The 25319-nt window shown below is 38.0% G+C and overlaps 1 protein-coding gene across 2 annotated transcripts in view; it reads left to right on the top strand.

The window, feature by feature from the left end:
* Nucleotides 1-25089, top strand: part of MOSPD2 (motile sperm domain containing 2) — a 41574-nt gene extending 16485 nt beyond the window's left edge. The window contains exons 5-15 of one of the 2 annotated variants that reach the window (XM_090264990.1): nucleotides 1568-1722; nucleotides 5401-5461; nucleotides 6321-6359; nucleotides 10844-10968; nucleotides 15250-15423; nucleotides 16026-16138; nucleotides 18189-18285; nucleotides 19155-19251; nucleotides 19563-19692; nucleotides 21822-21924; nucleotides 24180-25089. In XM_090264990.1, the coding sequence (XP_090121116.1) occupies nucleotides 1568-1722; nucleotides 5401-5461; nucleotides 6321-6359; nucleotides 10844-10968; nucleotides 15250-15423; nucleotides 16026-16138; nucleotides 18189-18285; nucleotides 19155-19251; nucleotides 19563-19692; nucleotides 21822-21924; nucleotides 24180-24221 (1136 nt within the window). In that variant the 3' untranslated portion in view covers nucleotides 24222-25089. Of the gene's footprint in view, nucleotides 1-1567; nucleotides 1723-5400; nucleotides 5462-6320; nucleotides 6360-10843; nucleotides 10969-15249; nucleotides 15424-16025; nucleotides 16139-18188; nucleotides 18286-19154; nucleotides 19252-19562; nucleotides 19693-21821; nucleotides 21925-22527; nucleotides 22908-24179 lie in introns of those variants that run through there. The other variant, XM_090264989.1, reaches the window with a different exon arrangement.
* Nucleotides 25090-25319: the final 230 nt, after the last annotated feature.

Below are 25319 nucleotides of genomic sequence, written 5' to 3'. Positions count from 1 at the left end.
TATCTGAACAGAATTAGTAATAGGCGGCGCTTTCTCCCTTTGCACACACAGCAAGTTTCCTAGCGTTGGGGATTGTAAGGGCCTTCCTGATGCAGCATCAGATATTAGTAGTCATACTCCTGTTTGCGTTATAATCAAACAGACACAAAGGCAAATGAAACATGCTCGAACTCAGCCAAAAGAGGGTCATGCAGAGTCATTATCTTCTTTGGCATTTGACTGATGTTAAAACTCAACCCCGTATTTTTATGAAAAGCCTTTTTTGACAGTCCCTCATGGTTGATCAGTGGACTTGACTCTTTTCAAGTGTCCCAGGCTGCTCCCCTTAGCTTCTTCCTCAACCTGTGTGACAGCATGAGAAACAGTAACACTCACTCCTGCGGTCCCGAAGACCCCTCTTCCCCTGGCCCGGAATCCAGCTTGGTTTTGTGCCAAGGCTGAGACTCGGCAGGAGCGTCAGAGCCCCATCCCAAGCAGAGCCAGCGCCACGTGATTGCCCATGTGACGTGTGGTCTGTTCCTGTCTGCGCAGTACCCTCTGCATTTTCCTCCTTTCTCTGGCTCCTCCTCCTCGGTCTTCTTTCCTTGTTTCTTCCCTTCCACCTGTCCCTTAAACGTGTTTCCCTGACTTCATTCGTTTTGAGTCCTCTTTTACTTCCCAGCTGATAGTCTCCATGGGTTACCGCAAGTACCTTGACAGTTTCAACTTCCTATCCCCAGGCAGCGGTGAGCCACATCGGCCCCAGGCCCTGTGCACGGACCTGCCCAGTTCCCCACTGACTGGTGCCCTCAAGCTGGCTGCCAAGCTACGGTGGAACATCCGCATCACCCCACCCCCACTCCTGTCTCTCTACTGCCCAGCTTAGGCCGGCAACCATTCGCTTTGCCCTCTGACAGAGCGCTTTCTCAGTTCAGCCCCTCCCCACCCCCTCCCCCTTGTCCCTTCCCAAGGCCTCACCTGTTGGGTTTCATTCTCTGCCACTCCCAGTCTCGCCCCTGTGCTGCCGCTGAGAGGTGTTGCCAATAAGAAAATTGAAACACCCTAGCGTTTCATTCAGGGCCCTCCAAGCCCGGCCCTGTCTGTTTAGCTTTTCCTCTCATCATTCATCACATTTTGTCTCAGCTGCCACCATTCAGAACACTTGGCCATGCTCCGCCCACATGCCGGACACCTGCTCACACCTCCACAGTGCTCCCGTCGCGCTTTTCCTCTGAAACAGTTTTTCTAGTGCTTGACAGAACCAGTGGCTTTTTTCTTGTTAAGCACAGTGAAGAGTACTCTGAGGTTATTACCAAATATTGTTTGTTCACCTGTATTTTCTTTCCCCCTTACTTACGTTTATGTATTTCCTAAGAGGATGGGAAAAAAATATTTTCCTTTCTGCTACTCTTTAAGGTTCCCAAGTGCACGCTGTTTCTCACTTTAGAAGAAGGAAGACATGTTTTAAATCTGACAAACAAAATGAATTATAAATGGAGAAATGAAAAGGGAAAGATGATATGTGTATAAAATGATATTACAGTGCCGTAAACTCTTTTCTTATTTTTATCTTCTGTTCTGCCAAAAGTATGGATCAGGGTGAAGTATCACATAAAAGACCATAAAACCATACTGGACAAGAAGAAGCTTATCGCATTCTGGTTGGAACGTTACGCTAAGAGAGAAAATGGAAAGCCCATAACAGTGATGTTTGACCTGTCAGAAACTGGAATCAATAGCATAGTAAGCATTTTTTAAACATTCTAGGTCGTCCTTTATCATGGTGTGCTCCCTCTCTCCTGTCCTCCCTGCCATTCCCCCCAACCAAACATCGCTATAAAATTGAGCAAACCAAGTTCTGTTTGGGATTTATTCCCCCACCCCCCAACATTGTGAGTCAAGTCAAGCATGGAATAGGATTTGCAAAGAAATAAATTTGCTTCAGTGTGTGGCATTGAAACTAAACTTCCTAGAAATGTTCCTTGTCTCATACACAGGATATAAAGGCAGGATGCAGAGCCCGGTGGTACTGGGTAGATGTGGTAACGGTGAACTTTTCTATCAGAGTTCATATCCTACAGCATCAGCCCTGTGTTTGGCACAGCGTAATGGACTCAGTAAATACTGAGGAAAGTGGCATCTGCTCACTGTTGGACCATTAGATCCATGCTCTGTTTTATATTTGCAAAACATTCACCTGAGTTTTGCACATGCCACACTTTGCAATTTTGTTGGGGGTGTTTGTTTGCTTATTTAGATTTTTGTTCGTTTGATTTGGTTACCTTTGGAAACCAGTTTTCTCTAGGTGATTTTTGCAAGCTTAAAAAATAACTAAAACCTACCAGTCCTTATTCTGGGCCTTTGTGACCTTCATGGTAACTATAAACCCTTCAGCAGGGATTACGATCCATGAGCACATTTATTAGAACTGCTGTCTCTTACATTCAAACCCTTGCTGATTCTGGTAGCAGTGAGGTGCCGTTTGCACCCCTGCCTGGGACAGTGTTAAAACCTTTTTGAAAATCCACTTGGCCAAGTATGTTAAGAATCTTAAAAGTGTTTGCTTTCATACTCTTTGTCTGGTAAATAACTTCTGGAAGTCTATTCTAAAGAAAGAATCTTGAGTACACAAAATGTTTTTTCAGAGTGTGATTTAAAATAGTGAAAAATGAGAAAATATGTATATGTCAGCATGGGGAGACAGTAAACTCTGGTGTACTGATGGATGGAGTGTGTATAATGGTGTTTATAATGAATTTGTAGTGATATTGGAAAATTACCTTTTCAAAAATTTAATTCTCACCTAAAGATGCGTTTATTGATCTTAGAGAGGGAGGGGACAAAGGGATTCAGAGAGAGAGAGGGAGTGATGTGAGAAACACTGATCAGTCACCTCCCGCATGTGCTCTGAGCCTGGGGACCAAACCCACAACCCAGGCACGTGCCCCGATTGGGTTTAGAAATTGAACCCACAGATTTTTGGAGTATGGGATGATGCTGCTACCAACTGAGCCACCTGGCCAGGGCAGAAAATAGCTTTTTGTTTTTTTAATGAAAAAGGCCACAGGAGTATATCATAGTGAAAACCTGGCCCCCAAAAGGAAACGTTAGACATTTTTTAAAAAGGAAAACAGAAAATAGACTAGAGACTCTACTAGAGAGAACTAGAGATGAATTTTGGGGGGTAGAACCACAGATTTTTTTTCTTTCATCTTTATATATCTATATTTTAAGACTTTGTTGCCCTGAGTTTTTTCCTTCCTTTTTAAAAATATTTGATTTATTTTTATAGAGAGGGGAGGGGAGGGAGGAAGAGAGGGAGAGAAACATTAATGTGAGAGAGAAACACTGATCAGTTGCCTCTCACGAGTCCCCAACTGGAGACCTGACCCGCAACCCAGGCATGTGCCCTGACCGGGAATCAAACCAGCAAACTTTTGGTTCACAGGTTAGCACTCAATCCACTTAGCTACACCAGCCAGTGTGCCCTGGATTTTTTCAATGTAGTTTCTGTGTCATTGAGTTTTAGATTACAGAGTAAATCGTTTTATGCCCAAAATATAAATCAAAATGCCTATATAATACTTCATAAATATAAATCATGATTCTGTTATTTTTATGTAGAATAATTTTCTAATTATTAACCCAGAATCGTGAAAAATAAACGTTAATGTTTTTTATTGCCAAACAGAGGGGCAAAGAATTGACTTGAACTGTCTGCTTCTTTTTTCTGAGCTACTAAGGATACACTATCTCATTATCTTTAATTTATAAATAAGGTTTATTTGCATGACTAAATATTTAAATGATTGTTTTCAAACATTTGAATCTTACTGAATTCTTTTTATTTATTACCCTAATGATTCATAAAAGATTTAAGTTGGCTTATAAGGATATAAACAGAAGTACAAAGCAAGACATTTTAAAAATTGTTAGAGTTGGCCACTAATTGGCCTGTAAGCTTTCAGCTGCCTCCCTGAAAGCAATGGAATCATTTAACATTGTTCAGAGGCCATACTTTAAAACCAGTGTTGTAGGAGAAGTACATGTATTCCTGATACTTAAACTAGAGAGAAAAGTCTTTCATGGGTTCTCAAAAGGAGGACGTTTTACAGGATAATGAAAAGCATCCTTGAAAACGTTCTCAAAGAATGTAGACCAATAGTTTCATGGAGCTTTTTTATGTGCTGCTCACTGATATATATACACTATAGGCATCCCATCAAATCCACTTGCATTGACACTAACTCGAGATTTTATAAGCAAGGCCATTCAATTACATAAATGGTTTAAAGAAGAATATTGGATGAAGACTTTTTAGGCAAAGTCTCTGAGAGCCACAGATCATATACTAGATAACCAAATTTATATGTAAGTAATTATTGAGATATTTCTTGGACTCTTTAACTACAAATTATTAAGCTCTATCTATGCACAGTGGGAAGATATTATTACATTGTAAGATCTATCCCATAATAAATACTTAAAATAGGTAAGGATGCTTGCTTGCAGTTTACTGGAGTTAAAGATGCTGCAACTCACATACTAGGAATGCCTTTATAGACTCTAGGACAACCCACCTTTTAGTAATCGATGGGTTTAAGTTTATCTGGTTATATGTATCTTCCTTCCTTCAGTCCTTATAGATGGCTGATCAGGACTAGTAAGTCCCCCTTTAGCCACGGAACAACATGGAATGAAATGAGCCATATGAATAGCAACCCTAATAACCTGGTTTCATGTTGCTATGTTCAATGCAGTGGAACCAACCAGACAGCTATGTTTATGGTCTTCCAGAAATTAAAGTCAATGAACGACACTTGAATGTGAACTGAGAAATTGTCATTGTAATTCTAGATCCCTAAATAAGAGGAAAGAAGCTAGAAGTGAAAATAGAAACAGCAGGCCAATATGATCAGATTAATTGTTGAATAAAAGATTAATAAAATATATTTTATTGAAGCTATTAGGAGGGATAGAAATTAGCTTTAGAAATCAAATACAACAGAACTTATATACATATGTATTGTTATCCGAGGCAATCAGGTTGTGAATTAGGTACCTGTTTCAATACTGCTTTAATTATTCAACAGATTTTTAGAATATCTCTGTGGGAATTGCTTTTAGATCCATTTTATAATGCCAGGCTACCTTAGTAGCCTGAGAGAGCTAATTAGTTCGAGGTAAAATGAATGACATCTAAGCTTCTAATTTTTTTAACTCAATTCAGACTATTATAAGTAACTTAATGACTTAAAACCTTAATCCTTGATAGTCTATATATTTATATATGAGCTTATTTTTTAATGTAATAATTGTCTCATTTCTATTTAATAATTTATCACCTTTAGAAAAAATGTGCAGTTTAAAATCCTCTCATGTGAACCAATCTTAAAGATTTAAATGTATACTTTTTTTTAGGACATGGATTTCGTACGCTTTATCATCAACTGCTTTAAGGTTTATTACCCTAAATACCTCTGTAAGTAATTTATTCCTTTAAAAAGTATGAAACGTAGAAACTGTAAACAATGTGTAAGAATTGTATATTATAGACTTTAATAGCCGAAACATTTGTCTTCTGAAGAAGAGCTTGAATGTGTTCATGCAAGTTTAAGCTCATATTGTACTAGGTACAGGGGGAATTTTTCATAAATAATCATTGTCCTTTACAGTTAGTTTTAAGAGTTTAAGTTCTAAACTGTACATGTGGCATCCTGTAACACACATACATACACACATAGGAACATAAAAACATACACTTATTTCCAAGATTATCTCATGTTTAGTAATCTTCAATTGAGAAATTCCTTTAAATTATTATATAGAACTTGCTACATACAGGAAACTGATAAGCAATATTGATCAAGTGGACTATGATAAGCAGTACTCATACATACAGTACATTATGTTACTAATTGATATTTACCAATTGTCGTTGAGAAAACACTTGACTAGAGTGGACTGTGTTTGAATCTGACATTTGGAGTTTGTTTTTCATTGTGATTTTTCCATTAATTACCTGAATTGAGGAACTCCTAAATCTTGCTCATTTTGGATTTATTGGATTTGTATGATGGTTTTCCCCTGGAGAAATGAAGATGCCTTCCCACATATGTAGTCAAATATTTTTAACTTCAATGGGTTGAATGTGAAGACAACAGAGAGGCAACAGGGACATCAGAAAATAGAAACTTGCAGGTCTGCCTGGGCACACCCTGGCAAATGCCACAGATTGGGTTTTTTAGGACTTACATTTAGATCAGCATTTTTTCTAAGTCAGGTAAAATTGAGATCACTTTAGTGGTACTAAGTCATCATGAATTTTTTTCATCTTTCAGCAAAAATAGTGATCTTCGATATGCCTTGGATAATGAACGGTGAGTATATTATTTATACTTTCTAAAACAAAATGTCTGATTTCCTTTTTTCTTTGACAGTTTAGCCATATTTCTATGATTGTTTAAAAGTCTATATTTTGGTTGATGTATACTCTTAAGGGGCTAGAGCTAGAACACTCAAAGGCAGTTCTTAAGCAAACTGGGCTAGCATTCTACCTCTGGGGACACCCACTGGTCTTCTCTAAAAATAGCCTCGGGTCGTTCAACCACTCAGGTAAAACTATCATCAGAAGCCTCAATTTGTCCCCCACAGATGGGGTAATTCCAAGAACACAGGCCTTGGCTACGTTTTCTCATGAGCTCCAGGTGTTGAGGAGGAAGGTGGAATGGATCAGAAGTTTACTGCAAATCTCTGTAGTCTCATAGCCCTCATGACAGTTATGTAATAAGTGGGACCTCAGTTCTTGAACTGAATTCATTCCAGAAAGCTGTTCAAGAAGCGATTTGTTCGAAAACTGGATCATTTTTTCCCATTAGAAATACTGTATCAGCACAAAAGGGTTGTTGGGCCGAGAACTGAAGTTTTGTTGGACAACCAAGACATTTTTTTCTGTGAACAGTTTGGTCGAGAATCAAATTGTTTGAGATGGAAGACATCTGACAACTGAGTTTTAACTGTATATTTTTTGACAAAAAGTTTTTAAACTATTGAAAAACACTAGTAATCAAAAAACTTATCACAAAGAGAAGCCTAGGACAAAATGATTTCACTGGTAAATTCTACCAAACATATAAAGAAGCAGCAACACAAATCCTTTGTAAATTCTTTCAAAAAAAAGAAAAATAGGGGAAAGAACAATTCCTAATTCATTTAATGAGCAAGTATGTCCCCAATAACACACATCACAGGACAGCTACAGACCAGTATCGCTTATGAATATAGGTGGACCAACCCTCAATAAAGTACTAACAAACTGACTCTAGCAACATAAAAACGATTATACACCATGACCAAGTGGGATTTGTCTCAGGAATGCAAAGTTGGTTCAACATAAGAAAATCAGTCAGTGTTATCCAATGTATTAATAGACTTAAAGAATAAAAACACATCACCTCAATAAACACAGAAAAAGCATATGAAAAAATTCAGTACAGTCTCATGATAAACACACTCAAAGAAACTAGGATGAGAAAGCACAGATAGTCGAAACAGTTGTGAAGTTAGGGGGACCACGGTAGCCCACACAAGACTACTACCCTCACTTCCGACACCAACTGGAAGTCCAGTTGGTTCCGAGGACCACTCTCACTCAGGTTTACTAGAATGACTTACAGAATTCACTGAAAGCTCTCATACTCACAGTTACAGTTTGTTACAGGGAAAGGATTCAGATTAAAATTAGCCAAGGGAAGAAAAACACAGCAGAATTCAGGTAATTACCTAATGTGGAGCAAGTTAATTGTCCAGCATCAGTATGTGGCAGCACCCATTGAGTATTGCCAACCAGGGGCGATCACCCAAACCATGGTGTTCGCAGTTTTTATTGGGTTTCATTACATAGTCCCTACTGATTTACCACAAAGCATATCTCAGTCTCCAGTTTCTAGGGGTCTGCTGATACCATGTAACGCAAAGCCCCACCCTGAGTCCTATTGTTCCAGTGTGACCCGAGTGTCCCGGACAAAGACAGACACTCCTGACAGGCATGCAGATTCTCTCCCAGCAGCTGAAGACAGAGGCCAAACATTTCTTTGAAAGAGGTTAATTCTTCACTACACGGAAAAGAACTTCCTCAGCCTGATAAAAGGCATCTTTGTAAAATGTGCATTTATGAAATTCCACAGCTAACATGGAGTAATACTAACTATATTTGCAGGTGACATAGTCGTCTATATGCAAAATTTTAAGGAATACAAACACACAAAAAACTTAGAATAAACGGGTTCTCCAAAGTGGCAGGATACGAAGTCAATACAGAAAATCAATTGTATTTGTATATGCTCACAATGAATAATCCAAAAGTGAAATTAAGACAACAATTCCATTTATAATACTATCACAAACAATGAAATATTAGAAATAAAATTAAAAGTAGTTCAAGACTTAAACACTGAAAAATACAGAACGCCATTGAAGGATATTCAAGATTTAGGTAAATAGGTATCTCTTATTCAGGGATTGGACGACCTAATATTTTTAAGATGACAGTACTTTCTGAATTGATCTACATATTCAATGCAGCCCCTGTCAGAATTCCAGCTGGCTTGTTTTTTTCTTTTACAGAAATTGACAAGCTTGTCCTTAAAATTGATAAAGAAATGCAAGGGATCCAGAGTAGTAAAAATAATCTTGAAAAAGAACAATGAAATTGGAGTACTCACGCTTCTTGATTTCAGACCTCACTACAAAGCTATAGTAATTACGATGTTGTGATACAGACATAAAGATACATAAATAAAATAGAATTAAGAGTCCAAAAAGACACTCCATTACATTTATGGTTAATTGATTTTTGACAGTGGTGCCAAAACAATTCGGTGGAGGAAGAATGGTCTTTTTAATAATACTGGAGCAACTGAACATTTGCATCAAGAGAATGAAGTTGGACCTCCTGTCATATACAAAAATTAACTCAAATATTGGGGTTAAAACTATAAAACTCTTATAATAAAGCATAGGAGTAAATCTTTGTGACCTTAGTTTAGGCAGTGGTTTCTTAGATTTGACACCAAAAAAAAAACAAAAAAAAAAAAAAAACCACAATTGACAAAAGGAAAAAAAAATAGATACATTTTGGACTTGATTAAAATTTAAAACTTTTGTGCTCCAAATAATACCATCAAGAAGGTGAAAAGACAGCTCTCAGAATGAAATAAAATCTTTACAGATCATATATCTGATAAGGGACTTGTGTCTACAATGTATAAATAACTTATATAACAGTAAAAAGACAAGTGGCCCCATTAAAAAGGAGGAAAGATTTGAATAGACATTTTTCCAAAGAAGATCCGCAAATGGCAATGAGCACACGACAAGATGCTCAACATGAGTCGTTAAAGAAATTCAAGTCAAAACCAAATAAGATAATACTTCACACCCACTAGGATGGCTATAATCAAAGAGTAACAAGAGTTGACAAGGATGTGGGAAAATTGGAACACTCATACATTGCTGGTGAGAATGTAAAATGGCAGTTCCTCAAAAAGTTAAACATAAAATTACCATATGACCCAGCAATTCCAGGTATATTCTCAACAGAAATTAAAACACATGTCCACACAAAAACTTGTACACAAACGTTTGTAGCAGCATTATAATAGTGAAAAGTGGAAGCCACCCAAATGTTCATTAGTTGACGAATGGATAAACAAATGTTACATAGCCATAAAATGGGAAGTTATTCAGCCATGAAAAGGAAATAAATACTAATACATGTTATATCATGGACGAACCTTGAAAACGTGCTGAGTGAACCAAACCAGTAGAGAGAAAAAATGATTGTATGATTCTGTTAATTTGAAATGTCCGAAATAGGCAAATCCATAAAGACAGAAAGTAGATTCGTGGCTGCCACGGAATGGGAAAAGAGAGGACACAGAGAGGTTGCTAGTAAGTGAGAGTTTCTTTTTGGTGTGACAAAATGTTCTAAAATTAGACAGTGGTGATGATTGTACAGCTCTGAATATGCTAAAAATCATTGATATGTACACTTTAAAAGGGTAAATTTAATGGTATGTAAATTGAATCTCAATAAAACTTTTAAAAGACTTAGCACTTTAGATGATTCAGGTAGCATAACTTCAAACGTGTCCGCTCAGACTTTTTAACTTGAAATTAATGAAAATGTAAATGTTATGTGAAAAATTTTTATGCATAATTAGCCGAAGTAAAAATGCTACTATTCAGTGTTTATTATGCTATTCTATTTCTTGTTTTTTTTTTTTTTTTGAGGCTTTTACAAATTCAATGCAGGCAGATTCTGTAAATTCCTCACAATTACATAAAAGCGCAGGGCTTTGGAGAAAGTCAAGAGAAGTTTACGGTCAGGATAAAAGTCTGGATCCAGCCCTCACCCGTAATGAGAAGGCTTACTTCCTTCTCTTTTTGACTTCCCATTTCAGAAGGGTTTGCAGGCTACGGGTTTATCAGAATCATAAGGCAAATGACTCTTCCCATATATTGTGCAGTTATTTCCTGAATCACAATACTGTGTGATTCAGTGTCTGGAAATCTTAGTAGTTGAGATCATTAATGGGTTTGTGCAGAGGCCAAAACCCTAATAAGTTTCTTAGAGAACATTAGGGTAATTTAATCTTCCCACATCTTCGTGGAACATTTGAAACCTGTAAGGGACAGTCACAGTGTAAACGCCTGTAGAAATTAGGAATGGTAAGTATCATGCCATGGAAAGATACCTATTAACAAATTTTAGCCCAAACTGAAGACCTGAGTTAGTACCAACAATAAGTTAATTGAGAAAGAATGAAAAGAATTTAATAAAGTGACTTTTTTTTTTCTTCAGCTGCTTTCAAAATTGTGAAATCCTGGCTTGGTCCAGAAGCAGTGAGTTTGTTGAAGTTTACAAGTAAAAATGAAGTACAAGACTATGTCAGTGCAGAATACCTGCCTCCCCACATGGGTGGAACTGTAAGTATAGTACTTGAAACTTGTTTCTAAAATAAGACTGGGTCATGGCACATCAGGCTGTATTCTTTCCTCAGGGAAAAGGGGAAAGCCGTGTCACAACATGCAAGGAAAGATCATAGATTCCCCAAAATAGCAAGCAGTGTTACCTTTTCTACGTTTTCAAGTTGTTAGATTGCTATTTTTGAAAGGTTCTAAACTGAAAAGTATTCAGTATTCAGAAACAAGTATGTAGTAAATCTACTGCTATCCCAGCCACTCTGTTCCCCTCCCCAGTTCCATTTCTTAATATTTCTTTCCAGGGATCTATTGCCTATATAAGCAAATACAGTGTATATGTAATTTCCTTCTTGCCATCTCTTTAACAAGTAGTGTTTATACACTTGTGAATCCTGCTTTTTTTCTTTACAACATGTCTCGGGAGATCATTCCAAGTCAATATGTGACAAGAAGTCTTATTCTTATTCCTGGCTGCATAGTATTCCAGTGTCTAGAGATGAACCATAAATTATTTCATTAATAACCATTAGGTATTTAGATTCTTTTTGATATGACTTTAGTTTGCTTCCAGTTGTTTATTATTGAACAATCTTTTTTTAAAAGATATATTATCAAGAGTTTTAGAAGTGATTTTACTACTTACAAATAAGAGTAGGTATGTGTTAAATTCTTAATACTGTATAACAGTGACACATATTGTGATAATGACTATAAATTGTGAAACCTATATAATTGGTATGCTTTGAGTTAACTTGATTGATAATATTTTTATTTGATTTTTATAATCTACTTTGTGTATTGCCTTCCTGGCAAAATTGTATTCAGCCAGAACCAAGGAGATAGCGAGATGAAAATTTCTAGTATGTTCTTTGTTTTCTTTGATTAAAAAAAACTTGACCTAATTTTTAATTTGAAGTTTGCTGCTTTCCTATTCTTAAACTTTATATTTCATATTTTAACCTAGCAAAACCAGTATATGGTTCATTTCAAGTACTACCCTTAGTTAAAATGGTGATTTGATTGATTTGTCATTTTTATAGTTTTCCCACAGAATTGTTTTATCTTAAAATTGATAGCATTTAGGAAAATTTATGTTCATCTTTAGAGGTAGAAAAGGTTATTTTTCCCTTCTCTGATGTAAGTGGCATATTTCTTCAGGGTTGTAGTTAAAATTGTAGTTAGGACTGCTGTTTTTTCACATTTTTTTGTTTGTTTTCCAAAAGTAGTACATACACCTGATTTTTTTTTAAAACAGCAAATACCAAAGACTGAAATGTATACCAGTACAGAGAAAAGCACATCTCCCTCCCCAGGTTACTACTGCCCACTGCTGCTGCCCAGAGGCTGGACTATTTCCAAGTTTCCTCTCCTTCTGGAGATAGTGTTCCATTATACTATTTTACACCATGGTCACATATATATAGGCTGTTGTGTTTTTTTACATCATTTTATTTTTAGTTTAAACCATACTGATTCACAGAGATCAGCCCGATTCATTAAGCCATTGCAGGGCATTCCATTGTGTGGTTATAACATAACTTATCTAATCAGTCCTCTTTTTTTATATATGTTTTATTGATTATGCTGTTACAGTTGTCCCAATTTCTTTTCCCTTTGTTCCCCTCCTTCCAGCTGTCCCCCCACCTTAGTCCATGCCCATTGGTTGTGCATATAGTTCTTCTCGACATCTTCCTGTCTACTCCACTCCCTCCTCCTATGCTTCTTAATTCCTGTACCATCTCCCTCCCTTTCCCCCCTCCCTCCTCTATGTTGACCTCCCCCCAGCATGTTCCCCATACCTATAATTCTTTTCCCACTCTCGTTGCCTACTTAGTTTGCCTTTGTTTCGGTTCCCTAGCTTCTGTAGTTGGTTGTTGTGATACAGTTTTCATTTTAATGTTCATAATTTTGATCCTCCTTCTCCTAAACAAGTCCCTTTAATATTTCACATAATAGTGGTTTGGATCTGATGAACTCCTTCAGTTTTACTTTGTCCTGGAAGCACTTTCTCTGCCCTTCTATTCTGAATGACAGCTTCGCTGGATAGAGTAATCATGGCTGTAGGTTTTTGCTTTTCATTACTTGGAATATTTCTTGCCAGTCCCTTCTTGCCTGCAGAGTTTCCTTTGAGAAATCAGCTGATAGTCTTATTGGGACCCCTTTGTACATAATTCTCTTCTTCTCTCTTGCTGCTTTTAAGATTCTCTCTTTATCCTTAATTTTTGACATTTTGATTATAATGTGTCTTGGTGTGGTTCTCCCTGGGTCCAGTATTTTTTGGAACTCTCTGTGCTTCCTGGACCTGTAAATCTATTTTCTTCCCGAAGTTAAGGAAATTCTACTTCATTCTTTTTTCACATAATTTTTCAATTTCTAGTTCTTCTTCTTCACCTGGCAACCTTATGATTCGGATGCTTGTTCTCTTATAGCTGTCCCAGAGGTTTCTGAGCCTCTCCTCATTTTCCTCACTTTTCGTTTCCTCTTTCTGTACTGGTTGACTGTTTGTTCCTTCCCTATGTTCCGATTTGTTGATTTGATCCCTGGTTTTCCTTCCCTCACCACTAGTTTCGTATGTGTTTTTGTTCATTTCAGCAGGACTAGCCTTCTTCATTCCTTCCCCGTCTTGTTTAAGATCTGCTGTCAGGTCTGTAAGCATTCTTATAACCAAAGCCCTGAACTGAGCCTCAGAAAGATTTCCTATCTGCTGGTCCGTTAGATCATATATTTTCTGTCTGGTCAGCTACATGATTGGGATCTCTATCATGATCTGTGCCATCCTGACAGTTTTGTGTTTACCTTTCCTTCCTGGGCAGGGCTGTCACACCTACGCAATAGGGGGCGGAGCCCCGTGCACTTGTCACTACCAGGCGACCCTTCTCACTACGCTGTGGGACTTTGTGTGGGGGTGGGGGTCCAAGATGGATTCCTGCCGTTCACTCTCCGCTGAGAGACTGGGAGCCTCCTCCTCCATCCCCACGCCCTCTGGGCCTCACAGTTCGAGGCAATGGGGTCTGCCTTCCCCGGCATTGGAATCGCAAGTTGACAGGTTTGGTCTGCAGCTGGGGGTGCTCCCCAGGCGCTTCTCGCCTCCCCTTAAATACAAGTGTCTGTGCTTACCGCTGTCCTGCCACTGTCGCTGCAGCTGCTGCCACCAGCACAGCTTGACTTCTCTGCCCTGGCATCGCCCCTCCTACACGTCTGGATGAGCACCACTGGTTTATAACTTCATATGTTGGACTTCCATGTAGCTTTATTTTCTGGAACTTCTGGTTATTTCTGGTTTTGCGGTAGTTGTAGTCCTTCTTAGTTGTGGAGGGAGACGGAGCATGTCAGTCTAGGCCTCCATCTTGGCCATAAGTTCAGTTGTCTTTTGAAGGTACGTTACTGATTTTCTAACCTTTGGCCATTACTAATAGCACTGCAGTGATTATCCTTGTAAATAACTCTTGGTACGCGGGTGCACCAGTATTTGTCTAGAAATAAAATCATTAGGGCAGTGGGTATATTTGGTGTTTTAATTTTGATAACTGTCATACATTTCCCTCTTAAAGAGATTGTGTCCATTTATGAATAACGTGTGAGGATGCTTGAACCACATTCTTGCCAACACCGTGCATTCTAATTTTTGCCAATCTCAGCTGAAAAATGTCATTATGGTTTTAATTCGCATTTCTTTCATTGTAAGTGATGCTGAGCATGTTTTAATGATTTAAAAGGCAGTCTTCATTCTTTCTCAGTGAACTGTATCATTCCTTTACTCCTTGTTCTATTTGGTTATTTTCTTGTTGATTTGTATATATTAACAAAAGCTGTCTTTTGTTTCTGATATATGTGGTGCATGTTTTCCCAGTTTGTGGCCTTTTTAGAAAAATTATTGTAGCGTGCCCAACTTTTATCAATAATTGCATGCCTTCTAGGTTTTGTGCTATGCTTAGAAAGGTTACCCCTGCTTACATTTTTTTAAATCCTCCTGTGTGTTGTTCTGGAGTTTATATGGTTTTAAAAAATACATACACACATTTGCAGACACACTTAAAAACTTTCATTCATCTGGAATTCTTTTTGGTGTAAAGAGTGAGCTAAAGATCCAGCTTGGTTGTTGTACAAATGGCTGGCCAGTTGTCCCACACCACTGATTACTTTTTCCCTTTCTGGTTTGGTTTAAATCTCACTGTCTAATTCAGTCTGTGTCCTTGGCCAAAAAGGAATGGATTTCAACTTCACTGAGACACTTATTCTTCTACCCACCCTTCAGCAGGCTGACCCTAAATGCTTTTCTTCTAGGATCCTTTCAAGTATAGCTACCCACCACTAGTAGATGACGACTTTCAGACGCCCTTGTGTGAGAACGGGCCTATTGCCAGTGAGGATGAAGCTTCGAGTAAGGAAGACATAGAAAGTGACAGCAAAGAAACCTTGGAAACAATTGCTAGTGAACAAACAGCTCATCTGAAAAAGGTACTTTTAAAAATAAAATGAAATTGAGTCACAATCTGTGGTCTAGCCTCAATTCCAATTAATAGCTTGCTATGTGATTCAGGGTAATTCACTTAACTTTCTGTCCTTCTACAGCTTTGTATGTGAAAAGAAAGAAGGATCAGACAGGTTGATTCCATGCTTTTGTATAAAAATTGGCAAAATGCACCTGGAAGGAATTGTTTTTCTGAAATGTTTCTATTTATCTGAAATAAGTCATTAAAACTTTACCTTGATCTGCTTCCTCTCTTTGTTTCATATTTTAAAAAGCACTTAGTTGTCATGTTATAATCAGGGGCTTGAGAGAAAAATACATTATAATTTAGAACAAATTTAAAGACTCCTAAGGGAAGAGCCATATTGTATTTTCCACAGTGACATTTATAGTAGGCATTCAATTATATGTTAATGTAATGTTAATACATATTAAATACACAATTTAGATATAGTAAAGCTATGTTAAATATTATAATTTGGATTGAATCAATATAATGTTTACTTTTTGACCTAGTGACCTGCCCAACCATCAAGTGTGAAACTAAATTTCTTCATCTTTTCTTTCTTCATAATTTTTTTATCTTTAGGTGAACCTAACTGAACCTACTTCCAAAGCAGAAGAAAATGAGAAAGTTGATTCCAAGATGAAAGCTTGCAAGAAACCATTGAGTATGTTTAAAGGGCCCTTACTACACATCAGGTAATAGTGGAAGATTTTATTAGCTATGCTTTTATAACCTGTTTTGATCATCTTGAGGAAGCTGCAAAGTAAGAAAACTTCTATACTGTTTTTGAAACTGGGGAAATACAAAATAAAGGGTTATCTGAAGACTCACCTTGGTTTCTAGACATCGTGGATGTTTTTAGCTACCTTTTTGTTATTTATTCTGTTGAGTGTGTTTAAAAGGCCCTCATATCATATCAGGTAATAAAAGTGAATATTCATATATTAACAATAAATCTAAATGACATGCATTTTTCTCACTTTATTGATACTGTTAGACTTGCACAAGTTTAAAGACGCCAGAAACAATATTGAAATGTAGGTATTTATTAATTTGACCTCCCCAAAGCTAAAGCTGAACCAGAAAAATAGGTTTGTTTATTTTCTTACTGAAGCCAAATTTCAGCCCATGTGTTATTTTTGTTTCTAGGTTATATAGTCCAAAAGATTCAGGACTGTTTCTTTATCATTATGTAAAGACCTCTTTCTTACTAATGATGCTTTTGGTTGGTAAATCTTATTTAGCCTTATGTTAATATTGCTATCGCGTCTCTCTTTAACGATGACCTGATGTATCATTTCCTTATGCCTTCGCTTGAAACCTTCTGTTATGAACAAGACAGCCAGAGTTTTAAAAACAATCTGAGCTTCTCTAATTGACAAGATTAATTTTTGTCCATGTTTTGGTTACTGTTATATTTGGGTTTGTCATGTCTGTGTGTGCTTGTGTGTACGTGTATGTGTGAGAGAAGAGAAGGAGAGAAAGAAACAAGTGCACATGCATGTTGTTTTCCATGGTTTTTTTCTTTGCCATTTCTCCTCTTTGGCATTAATTTCCCATTTTCCCTCACCTGGTTTGGAAGTTACACGCTCTGTTTTTTCACTGGAGGCCTGTCAGAAACATAGGTATGGCCGGAAGAGCTTGGTAGGGAGAAAGTCCAAGTGGAACCTGGGGCTCTGCCATTCTCTGTCTCTGCCTCAGCAAAGTCACAGCACTTCTACACATGGCCGAGGACCCACCCCGTGTCTGCCTCCCCAGAGCTTCTCACAATTTCTGTGCTGGTTACCGAGAGCAGTTCCGAGGTCCCAAACCATCCTGTCGTTTCCGTGGCGTATTTCAGATAGAGTCCGAAAAGGAAACCAGCGATCCTGCTCACTTACTGTCTTGTCCAAAGCTGGGCAACGCCCTACGGGGAGAGCACGTCCTTAAAAATGTATGTTCTCTAGGTGAATAACCATCTCTGATAAGAGCACATTCCAGAGCCATATGACGAATTCACCTTTTTATGGAAAATAAACGCACTCTCCTTTCCATTGTTTGGAGGCACCTGATGGAATTTGGCCAATGTAACTAAACTATACAAACTTTGCTGAAGTCTTTTTGTTTTCATTTTAGGTCACGGGCGTGACAGTGGCCACGAATAGTAAAATTTGGAAATTTGAGGCTCTGACTTTACTGTTTGACAAGTTCTTCCTGCAGTTCTCACCCCAGATTTTATTTATTTTTCTTCTCCCCTATTACACAGAAAAAGCCTGTATTAGAAAGAAATATTTGATTCTCTTGCTTGAATACATCTCTAATAATCTTTCTTTTTAAGTTATGCTCTTCTGTTAGTGTATTAAAATATTCCCCACTCTAATCTGTTTGTAATTAGAGGAAGGTGAAGCAGAAATTCCATCTTTGCTTTGATTATTATCTGTAACCTTCGAAAGAGTTTAAGTAAATGCACCTTAAGTTGGAGCTGATTATGGGACTAATTCATAATCTTCCTAATTCTCTCTGTTCCCTCCTGTTTTGCTTTTGATCTTGGCAAAAACATAAGACTTTTTAAATAGCATGCATTGAATCAGTAAGATTAAAATACAAAATAAATTAGCTAATTATTCTCTAACCTTGTCTTTTTTTTTTAATAAAATCTCTTTATACAAATGTGCACAAAATATTAACGAGATGTTTTCCTTTAAGCTAGATTAGATTGTCACTTCTGAGCAATACAAATGCCTTGTGTTTTTTGTCATCACTTAGCCCAGCGGAAGAACTGTATTTTGGAAATACAGAATCTGGAGAGAAGAAAACTTTAATAGTGTTGACAAATGTAACTAAAAACGTAGTGGCATTTAAGGTAAATTTCTGAAAGATGGGATAAATTATGTGAAGATTTGACATGGGAAATGATCTTAGACATTTTAATTGAAAGATTGATCATTGTGAACTTGCACAGTGGTTTTATTTATAATCTTTTCAGGCATGTTATATTGCCTTCTAGTTGTAACTATATGGCACGGCTTATCTGAAATTTTTCCTGGGATCTGCATTTTAATATTTTATTTGTAGTAATAGGCTAATGCGCAAATTAATCCCAGGGTTTTAACATTTGTTGTAAATAAAAAACCCCAAGGAAAATCACTCTTCATTATATGAATAATTCTTAGTAACAGTGTAAAATAAAGCTGTAAAATTAAATGTGCATTTTCTTCTAAGTGTAGTATATTCAGGAGTACTAGTTTATACTGGATACTGGCCTGACACTGAGCATTACGTGTAACAAGACTGGGGCCACCACCACCCCATATTGTGGGTATCACATCCTAATTCATCTATTAAATTTAAATCTGACCACTAGAATGTCTGGATGCCCTTGATTATCTGTTGTTTTTTAAATTTCTGAACACTGTTGTAACGTGCATTCACTTTTTTGAATTTGTGTTATTGTATTCAGGTGATTAGCAGATGAATATTTAACAGTATTTATTTTATTTAAGAGGAAGGCTAAGTGACAATTGGACATGAAAGATGAGTCAATCTTTTTTAAATAGCTTGAGATACTTTTTTCCTAGTGGTGGGGAAAGATATATTCTATGCTTAATCCCCAAAGCTTATTTTGTAAATTTTGGTTATTATTAATGCTAAGTTTGTTAAAAGTCCTTGTTAAGCCATTTCCCCCCCAAAAAAGCATAAAGGTTATTATGTGACTGCTGTGTTTATAAACAGGTGAGAACAACCGCTCCGGAAAAATACAGAGTCAAGCCCAGCAACAGCTGCTGTGACCCTGGGGCCTCCGTTGATATCGTGGTGTCTCCCCACGGAGGTAAGTTGTCACGTGATAGCCGCAATGGAGGCAGCTGTTTTCCCACGTGTGAAGTGAGTTGGGCAAACGGGTCTCTAAAGTCCCTCCCAGCATTAAAGGATTTTAATTGTTTTCGAATGAGTAAAATTGTTTCAGCTGATGCCAGTTGAATTTCAAAAAGGAAGTCCTCATTTTTAGAACGCTTTTTTTTTTAAGGTAGTTCCATATCCTTATGTTTCCTTAATTTTTTCCTAGAATAATGCCTTAAGCCACATAGCTAATCCTTTGTAAAGATTCCTGTTTATATAACGAGCTGCCCTTTTGGAATGCAGGTTTAACAGTCTCTGCCCAAGACCGGTTTCTGATCATGGCTGCAGAAATGGAACAGTCATCTGGCACGGGCCCAGCAGAATTGACTCAGTTCTGGAAAGAAGTCCCCAGAAATAAAGTGATGGAGCACAGGTATGGACGGTTTGTACTCACAGGCCTTCTGACGTGGTGGGAAGACCCAGAAAGGCAGATGTGCTGACATGGGCAAGGCAGGCGTGCCTTCCTCTTGGAGTTCGGCAGACGGAGGCCCCTAACGTGGGGCCGTTCTGTGAGGCTGTGGGAGTGTCCACGTGAACGAGACCCGGAGTTTCTCAGGATGATTGCTAACAGCAGACATTCACTTTTAGGCCAGTGCAAGAATCTGGATGTGTCAAAACCCAGATCTTGTCTGGTAACTGCAGTATAATCATGGCTGGGAAGAGTATGATTCGGCAGCCAATCAAGGTCCCTGTGAGTAGGGACTGAGTGACCACTGGTCTTTTTCACTCTTCTCTAAACTTGGTAGATACCGTGTGGAAGTGGAGGTGAAGAGAGCCCTGTCATTTCATCTTGCTATGGAAGTCCCTAAGCCTAGGGACTTCACCATATTCCTTTGTTCCTCCTTTCAGTTTGGTCTTTCCATAGACACCAATGAGACAGTTGTTCAGGATGAGTGCTGTCTAAAAAAATGTTCAGACATAGAAGGTTTTCCAGTTCAAAGGATCTATCTATCACCTGGCCATTGATGAGTGGGCTCTTACATTAATCTCAATAGCAACTCAAACCAATAAGCCTTTTTATGGCTTAAACATGGATGCAGTAGGTATCCCAAAAGAGGGCTTAAAAAATGCAGTCCCTCACAAGAGCAAAACGTTCACTCCTAGAGTCAGCATAAGAAAGGAAGCTTCCACCGTCTCGGGCAGTAAAAATAGTACAGTGCAAACGTGTCTCCAGTTTCCCCCGAGAACGAGAGATGCCTCCAATCACACACACCCTAATCTGACACCAGGCCAGTGCTTACTGGAATGGGACTTTTCCAGCACTTCCAAGGCCATGAAGGGTGAAACAGCAAAGGCCCCTTACGGACTGTGATCGCTTATGACACACTCCCATGGGAGCTGGCACAGTCAGACAAAAAGAAAGCTTCTTGTCACTCCATGTCTTGGATCTCCAAGCTATTCAGCTGCTTGCCAGATGCATGTTATCTCTCCAGAGAAAATAGCCTTACTGGTCACAAAGCGAAGCTCTCAAGACACAGAACTAGACCAAAGGAAAACTTCCTTGTGCCTATGGTTCTTCTCCTTCTAAGAAATGAAAACAGTGACCATCTCTGGGAAGATAAGGGACCAATATAAAACAAGAGCACTCAGCAAAATCTCTACCAAAATCACTATATCCAAGCAACTAGTTCACACAAATATTTCTCCTTCTAATCTAAATTTGAAAGGAGGGGACAAGGACCTTCCCCTCTCAGCCTGGCATTAGAGTTACGTCTGGGAGAGCAGATTTTGCTAAGAATTCTCACCCCTTCACCAGCTTCTGCCAGTTTTCCAGGATCCAGCCTGCAGGCTCCCAAGCAAGTGTGGTGTCGCAGCAGGTCCCATAGTGGGTCACCAAATTTCAGGGAAGGAAAAATAATTTTGCTTTGCCCTTCTAGGTTGTTGGCTGAGCGTCCTCCCTGCCAGTCAAAGACAGGTAACAGGAGAAAAACAGAAGTTTAATACCATGTATATCCTATATCATGGAAGGGACCCAAAAAAACTATAACTCCCCCAAATGGCCCAAGCCACCACCTTAAATACCATCTCCAGCTAAAGAAAAAAGATGATGTTGGGGTGAAGGAGCCAGTTATTAGAGGTTATTAGACTTAGCTCAGTGCCTTCTCCATTGATAAGAGTTTCTAGAGATTTAGTCGTCATCTTTCTGGTACAGAGAGGGAGACAGCCTTAAAAATGGAGATTTTCCATATAAATGTTAACTCTTACAAAAGGGTAACTTCTTGGTTTTCAGAGCTTTTCCACTGTCTGCTGTTTCTTTTAAAAAAAAAGGCAAAAACAAAAACAAAACAGCTCAAAATATGCTAAACAGACATATTTTGAGGTGGCAAATCTTGTCCACGTCCAAGATAAAAATACGCGCTGAGCTGCTACTTCAGGTGAGTCGGGAGAAGAATGAGTATGTTCACCTGTGTTACATATACTCCTTGTGGGTTTTTTTCATTCTGTATTTTACCTTCCTTTTTAAAAATGTTAAGGAGTTGTGTTTCCTTTGCATTTTCCTAGGTTAAGATGCCACATTGTTGAGAGCAGTAAACCAACCAGTCTTACATTGAAAGACGGCGCTTTTAACATGTCAGATAAAACCAGTGAAGATATGTGTCTACAAGTAAGTGCTCCTTCTTCCCAACTAATACGGTGTTGCTAATGCGAACCCACATTAGGGACCTCTTTCTTCCCACTGACACGAGGACAGCCGTTGTCATAGACACAACAGAAGCGCTCTCTTCTCTGTGAAGGGAAGCCAAGTCAGAAACGGTAAGCTGCCGGTTACTTTGGGCAACCTACTCACGTTTGCAAAACTGTGGCCATTTTAATTTGAATTAGGAACCATGTTGCAGAGCGCATGGTGCTCTGGGAAACAGTCAAAGAATGCGATCTCGTGGAAAAGGTACCACGTGCATTTAAATTCCCAAAAGACTGGAGGGCGGAAGGCTCTCCTGTGAGTAGCTGGTTTCCATACGTCCAGGAAGTGATTGCTTTGCTCCTTTCTCAGCTAGAAATTAGATCTTTTCAAAATGAGAGTAAGCAGATAACAATGCGTCTGTTCACCAAGGGAATCTTAATTCTCATTGCATTTCTAGCCACCAGCCTTCAGAGTAGACGGTCCCCGTCCTGTAAACGTTTGCATTTCTAATATTCCTGTTTGTCATTCATATGATTGATGGACCGTTTATTGACAGAACTCTCTCATCCTTTTCTCCCTGTTTAGCTCAATCGTTTAATAGAAAGCAATAGGAAGCTGGAAGACCAAGTTCAGCGCTGTATCTGGTTCCAGCAGCTGCTGCTTTCCTTAACAGTGCTCTCGCTTGCTTTTGTCGTCTCTTTCTTCTATTTGCTGTCCGGCTAAAGAAGCGGCGCTCAGTAGGAAACGCGGCTCTTTCATCCGGTAGTTAGAAAACGTAAGACCCAGAACTTCACCATGCTGCTAACAGTGTCACAAAGCTGTGCTTCCTAAAAGGAGATGGGCGACATTTGGGGGGGGGGGGGCAGATACACGTCTTGAAAGTAAGCTGTTAAAATAAACACTGAACAAATTGATAAGAGTATAGCTAGTTAATAAAGCAACTAAAGGCATATCCATGGCGTAAATGAGTCTCGGATTTCCTTTTGATTTGAATACTTTTAAAGCTTCACTTTTATCGCGTATATATATATATGTGTATATATCTATATATATACACATATATATTAGCAGACCTGAAAAGTATAACATGCTTTGTTGCAGCCAAAAGAAACAATGTAATCTGCTTTTTTATGACATTATTATAGCTGAGCCAACTTACTAGCTTTTCTATACTGTGTATATAGAACATGTATATTGGGGAAAAACATGCAGAGTAATTTCTGTAATCATGACTTTGTAATTTTGAGAATTACTTCCAGATACTAGTCAATAATCTTTTGGAATATAAAACTATTTAATGCCAAACAACCTTTCACCTTTGTTTCTTCTCTGTCTTCCTTAACAGCCTGCCTTTTATTCACCTAGGACTTTTTTATGAACACTCTCATTTAGATAGAATTCGGAAAACTTAGGTTTGGTTGGGTTTTCTTTGAATTTTGTTAGTGGTGTCCGAAGGGAAACCCTCTTCGGTCCCACTGTTCAGTCTTTTTCACACCATTTCATATTGCTCCCTATGTCTGGCCCCTGACCCGTTTGCTTCATTTATTTAAAGGCCTGATCATCCTCTGTCGCACTAGCTTCACTCTGTTTGCTTAAACGGAAGGGGTTAGAGAACAATTTTTGAAGTTCGTTTTTGTGGTACATAGCAGTATAATTCGTTTACATTTCAGTTCCTTGTTAAAGCCAGCCATGAAAAGGGAACTTGACAAAAGACTGGAGTATGTATAAGGATGAAAAAGAAAAAAGAAAAATCAAAACTCAAAAGTGTCAGTTCTCCATTTAAGAGGGAGAAATATAACTCGTGATTAATGGTAAAATCCTCAGACCAGGGCTAAGAGACTCGCCCACTGTCCCTGCCTTTGTCACAGTAATACCCGGGGTGGTTCCTAAAGTCCTAAAAAGAAACACCTTGCAGGAGCAGAGGCTACTGAATTAGTTTCTTCTCATGAACATGACCAGTTTCAGGCCATGCGGGTTCATGCATAAGCCTACTTTATATGAAAGGAAAGAAATAGTCTTCCTGTAAAATAAATGGGGAGTTTTGATTGAGCCATGTTTGGAGATTTCTTTTTTTATTCTGAATGTAGTGTTGGTAGCTTTCATCTGGAAAAGCTGATTCCAAAACTGAGTTAATCAGAAGAACCATATAAGAGTCCCTTGAACACTGGCCTAGGAAATCAAACCTTAAAAGGACACTGGTCTGATACGTTGTCTTAATTTGGGTTTTTCTGTTTCAGTTTGCCAACTCCAGCCGTGAAAGTGACTGCAGCCCACCCTAAGTACTATCCATAGTATCCCTCTGGGTTTGTGCACAGCGGTTTTCCATTAAACGTTAGATTCCTGGCTTTAATCTAATCTAATCCCAAAATGTATGCTTTTTGTTCCTCGGCCAATAAATGAGGGGAATAATTAGTCCAAATTGGAAATGTATTGTCCTAACAGTGTCCCTTTAATGTTTCATATAAAAATTTCATTGATTCACTAAAACAGTCTTCCCTAATGTCTGGTCAGTTGAATTTAATAACATCTTGTTAGTATTTGTGTGTCTCTTAAATGTGACTAAGCAAAATTACTGAAAATTTATTATAAGATCAAAGGCATCTAAGCTTTTCTACTTGTCTTGATTAATCACTATATTTACATTTGATTTTATTCTGTGTTCCTGTGATTTTATTTAATTACATTTGTATGATTATTTTTGGTACTCTATAATTACTTTATTTTGAATCATTTCATTGCTTTTTTATGACCAAATTACCAAGAACCAACATAATAGATTTAGATTGTTTTCGCTTGAGGATGGAAATTAATAGATTTTGCATGAAAACATTAATGAGATATCATTAGTTTGATCTGCAAGTAGCCTAAAAATGCAATCGCTGGTAAACCTAGCCTCAAATTTCATAAAAATAGCATAACTTTTTATATCTTGCCATTAATTTTGACTGGGTTTAATAGCACTTTATTGTATAATTGCAAAAACTATATTCCTACAATTGTTGTCAGTGTAATTTCTCTAATGTTCTGGTGCTTTTCATATATTTTCAGTATTTTTATTACTATATTGGTATTTTCTTTGTATAAATTGATCAAAAGAACATGTTTTCTATTTTAATAAGTTTTAGAAAAATAATTGCATTTATGAAATAAATATCAGGAAAAATCTCTGGTCTCTCATTGATAAAGCATCTTGAAACCAATATTTAGGTTCACTCTGACCTTTTAAAGATCACACTAATTTCTTTTGGACTTGGCTTTGCAGTTTTATAAAGGACAGCCTGCAAGCTTCCCAAGATTCAATTATGTTAGCAGGTGACCTGTCCTTAGTGTGACCCTTTTCCTGGCCCAGGTCAGGGTCTGAGTGCTATTCACTGAAG

Source organism: Furipterus horrens, unplaced genomic scaffold (genome assembly GCF_987537825.1).
Source record: "Furipterus horrens unplaced genomic scaffold, mFurHor1.1.pri manual_scaffold_17, whole genome shotgun sequence".
In the NCBI taxonomy this organism is placed as follows: domain Eukaryota; kingdom Metazoa; phylum Chordata; class Mammalia; order Chiroptera; family Furipteridae; genus Furipterus; species Furipterus horrens.
This window is presented reverse-complemented; position numbering and strand designations above follow the sequence as displayed.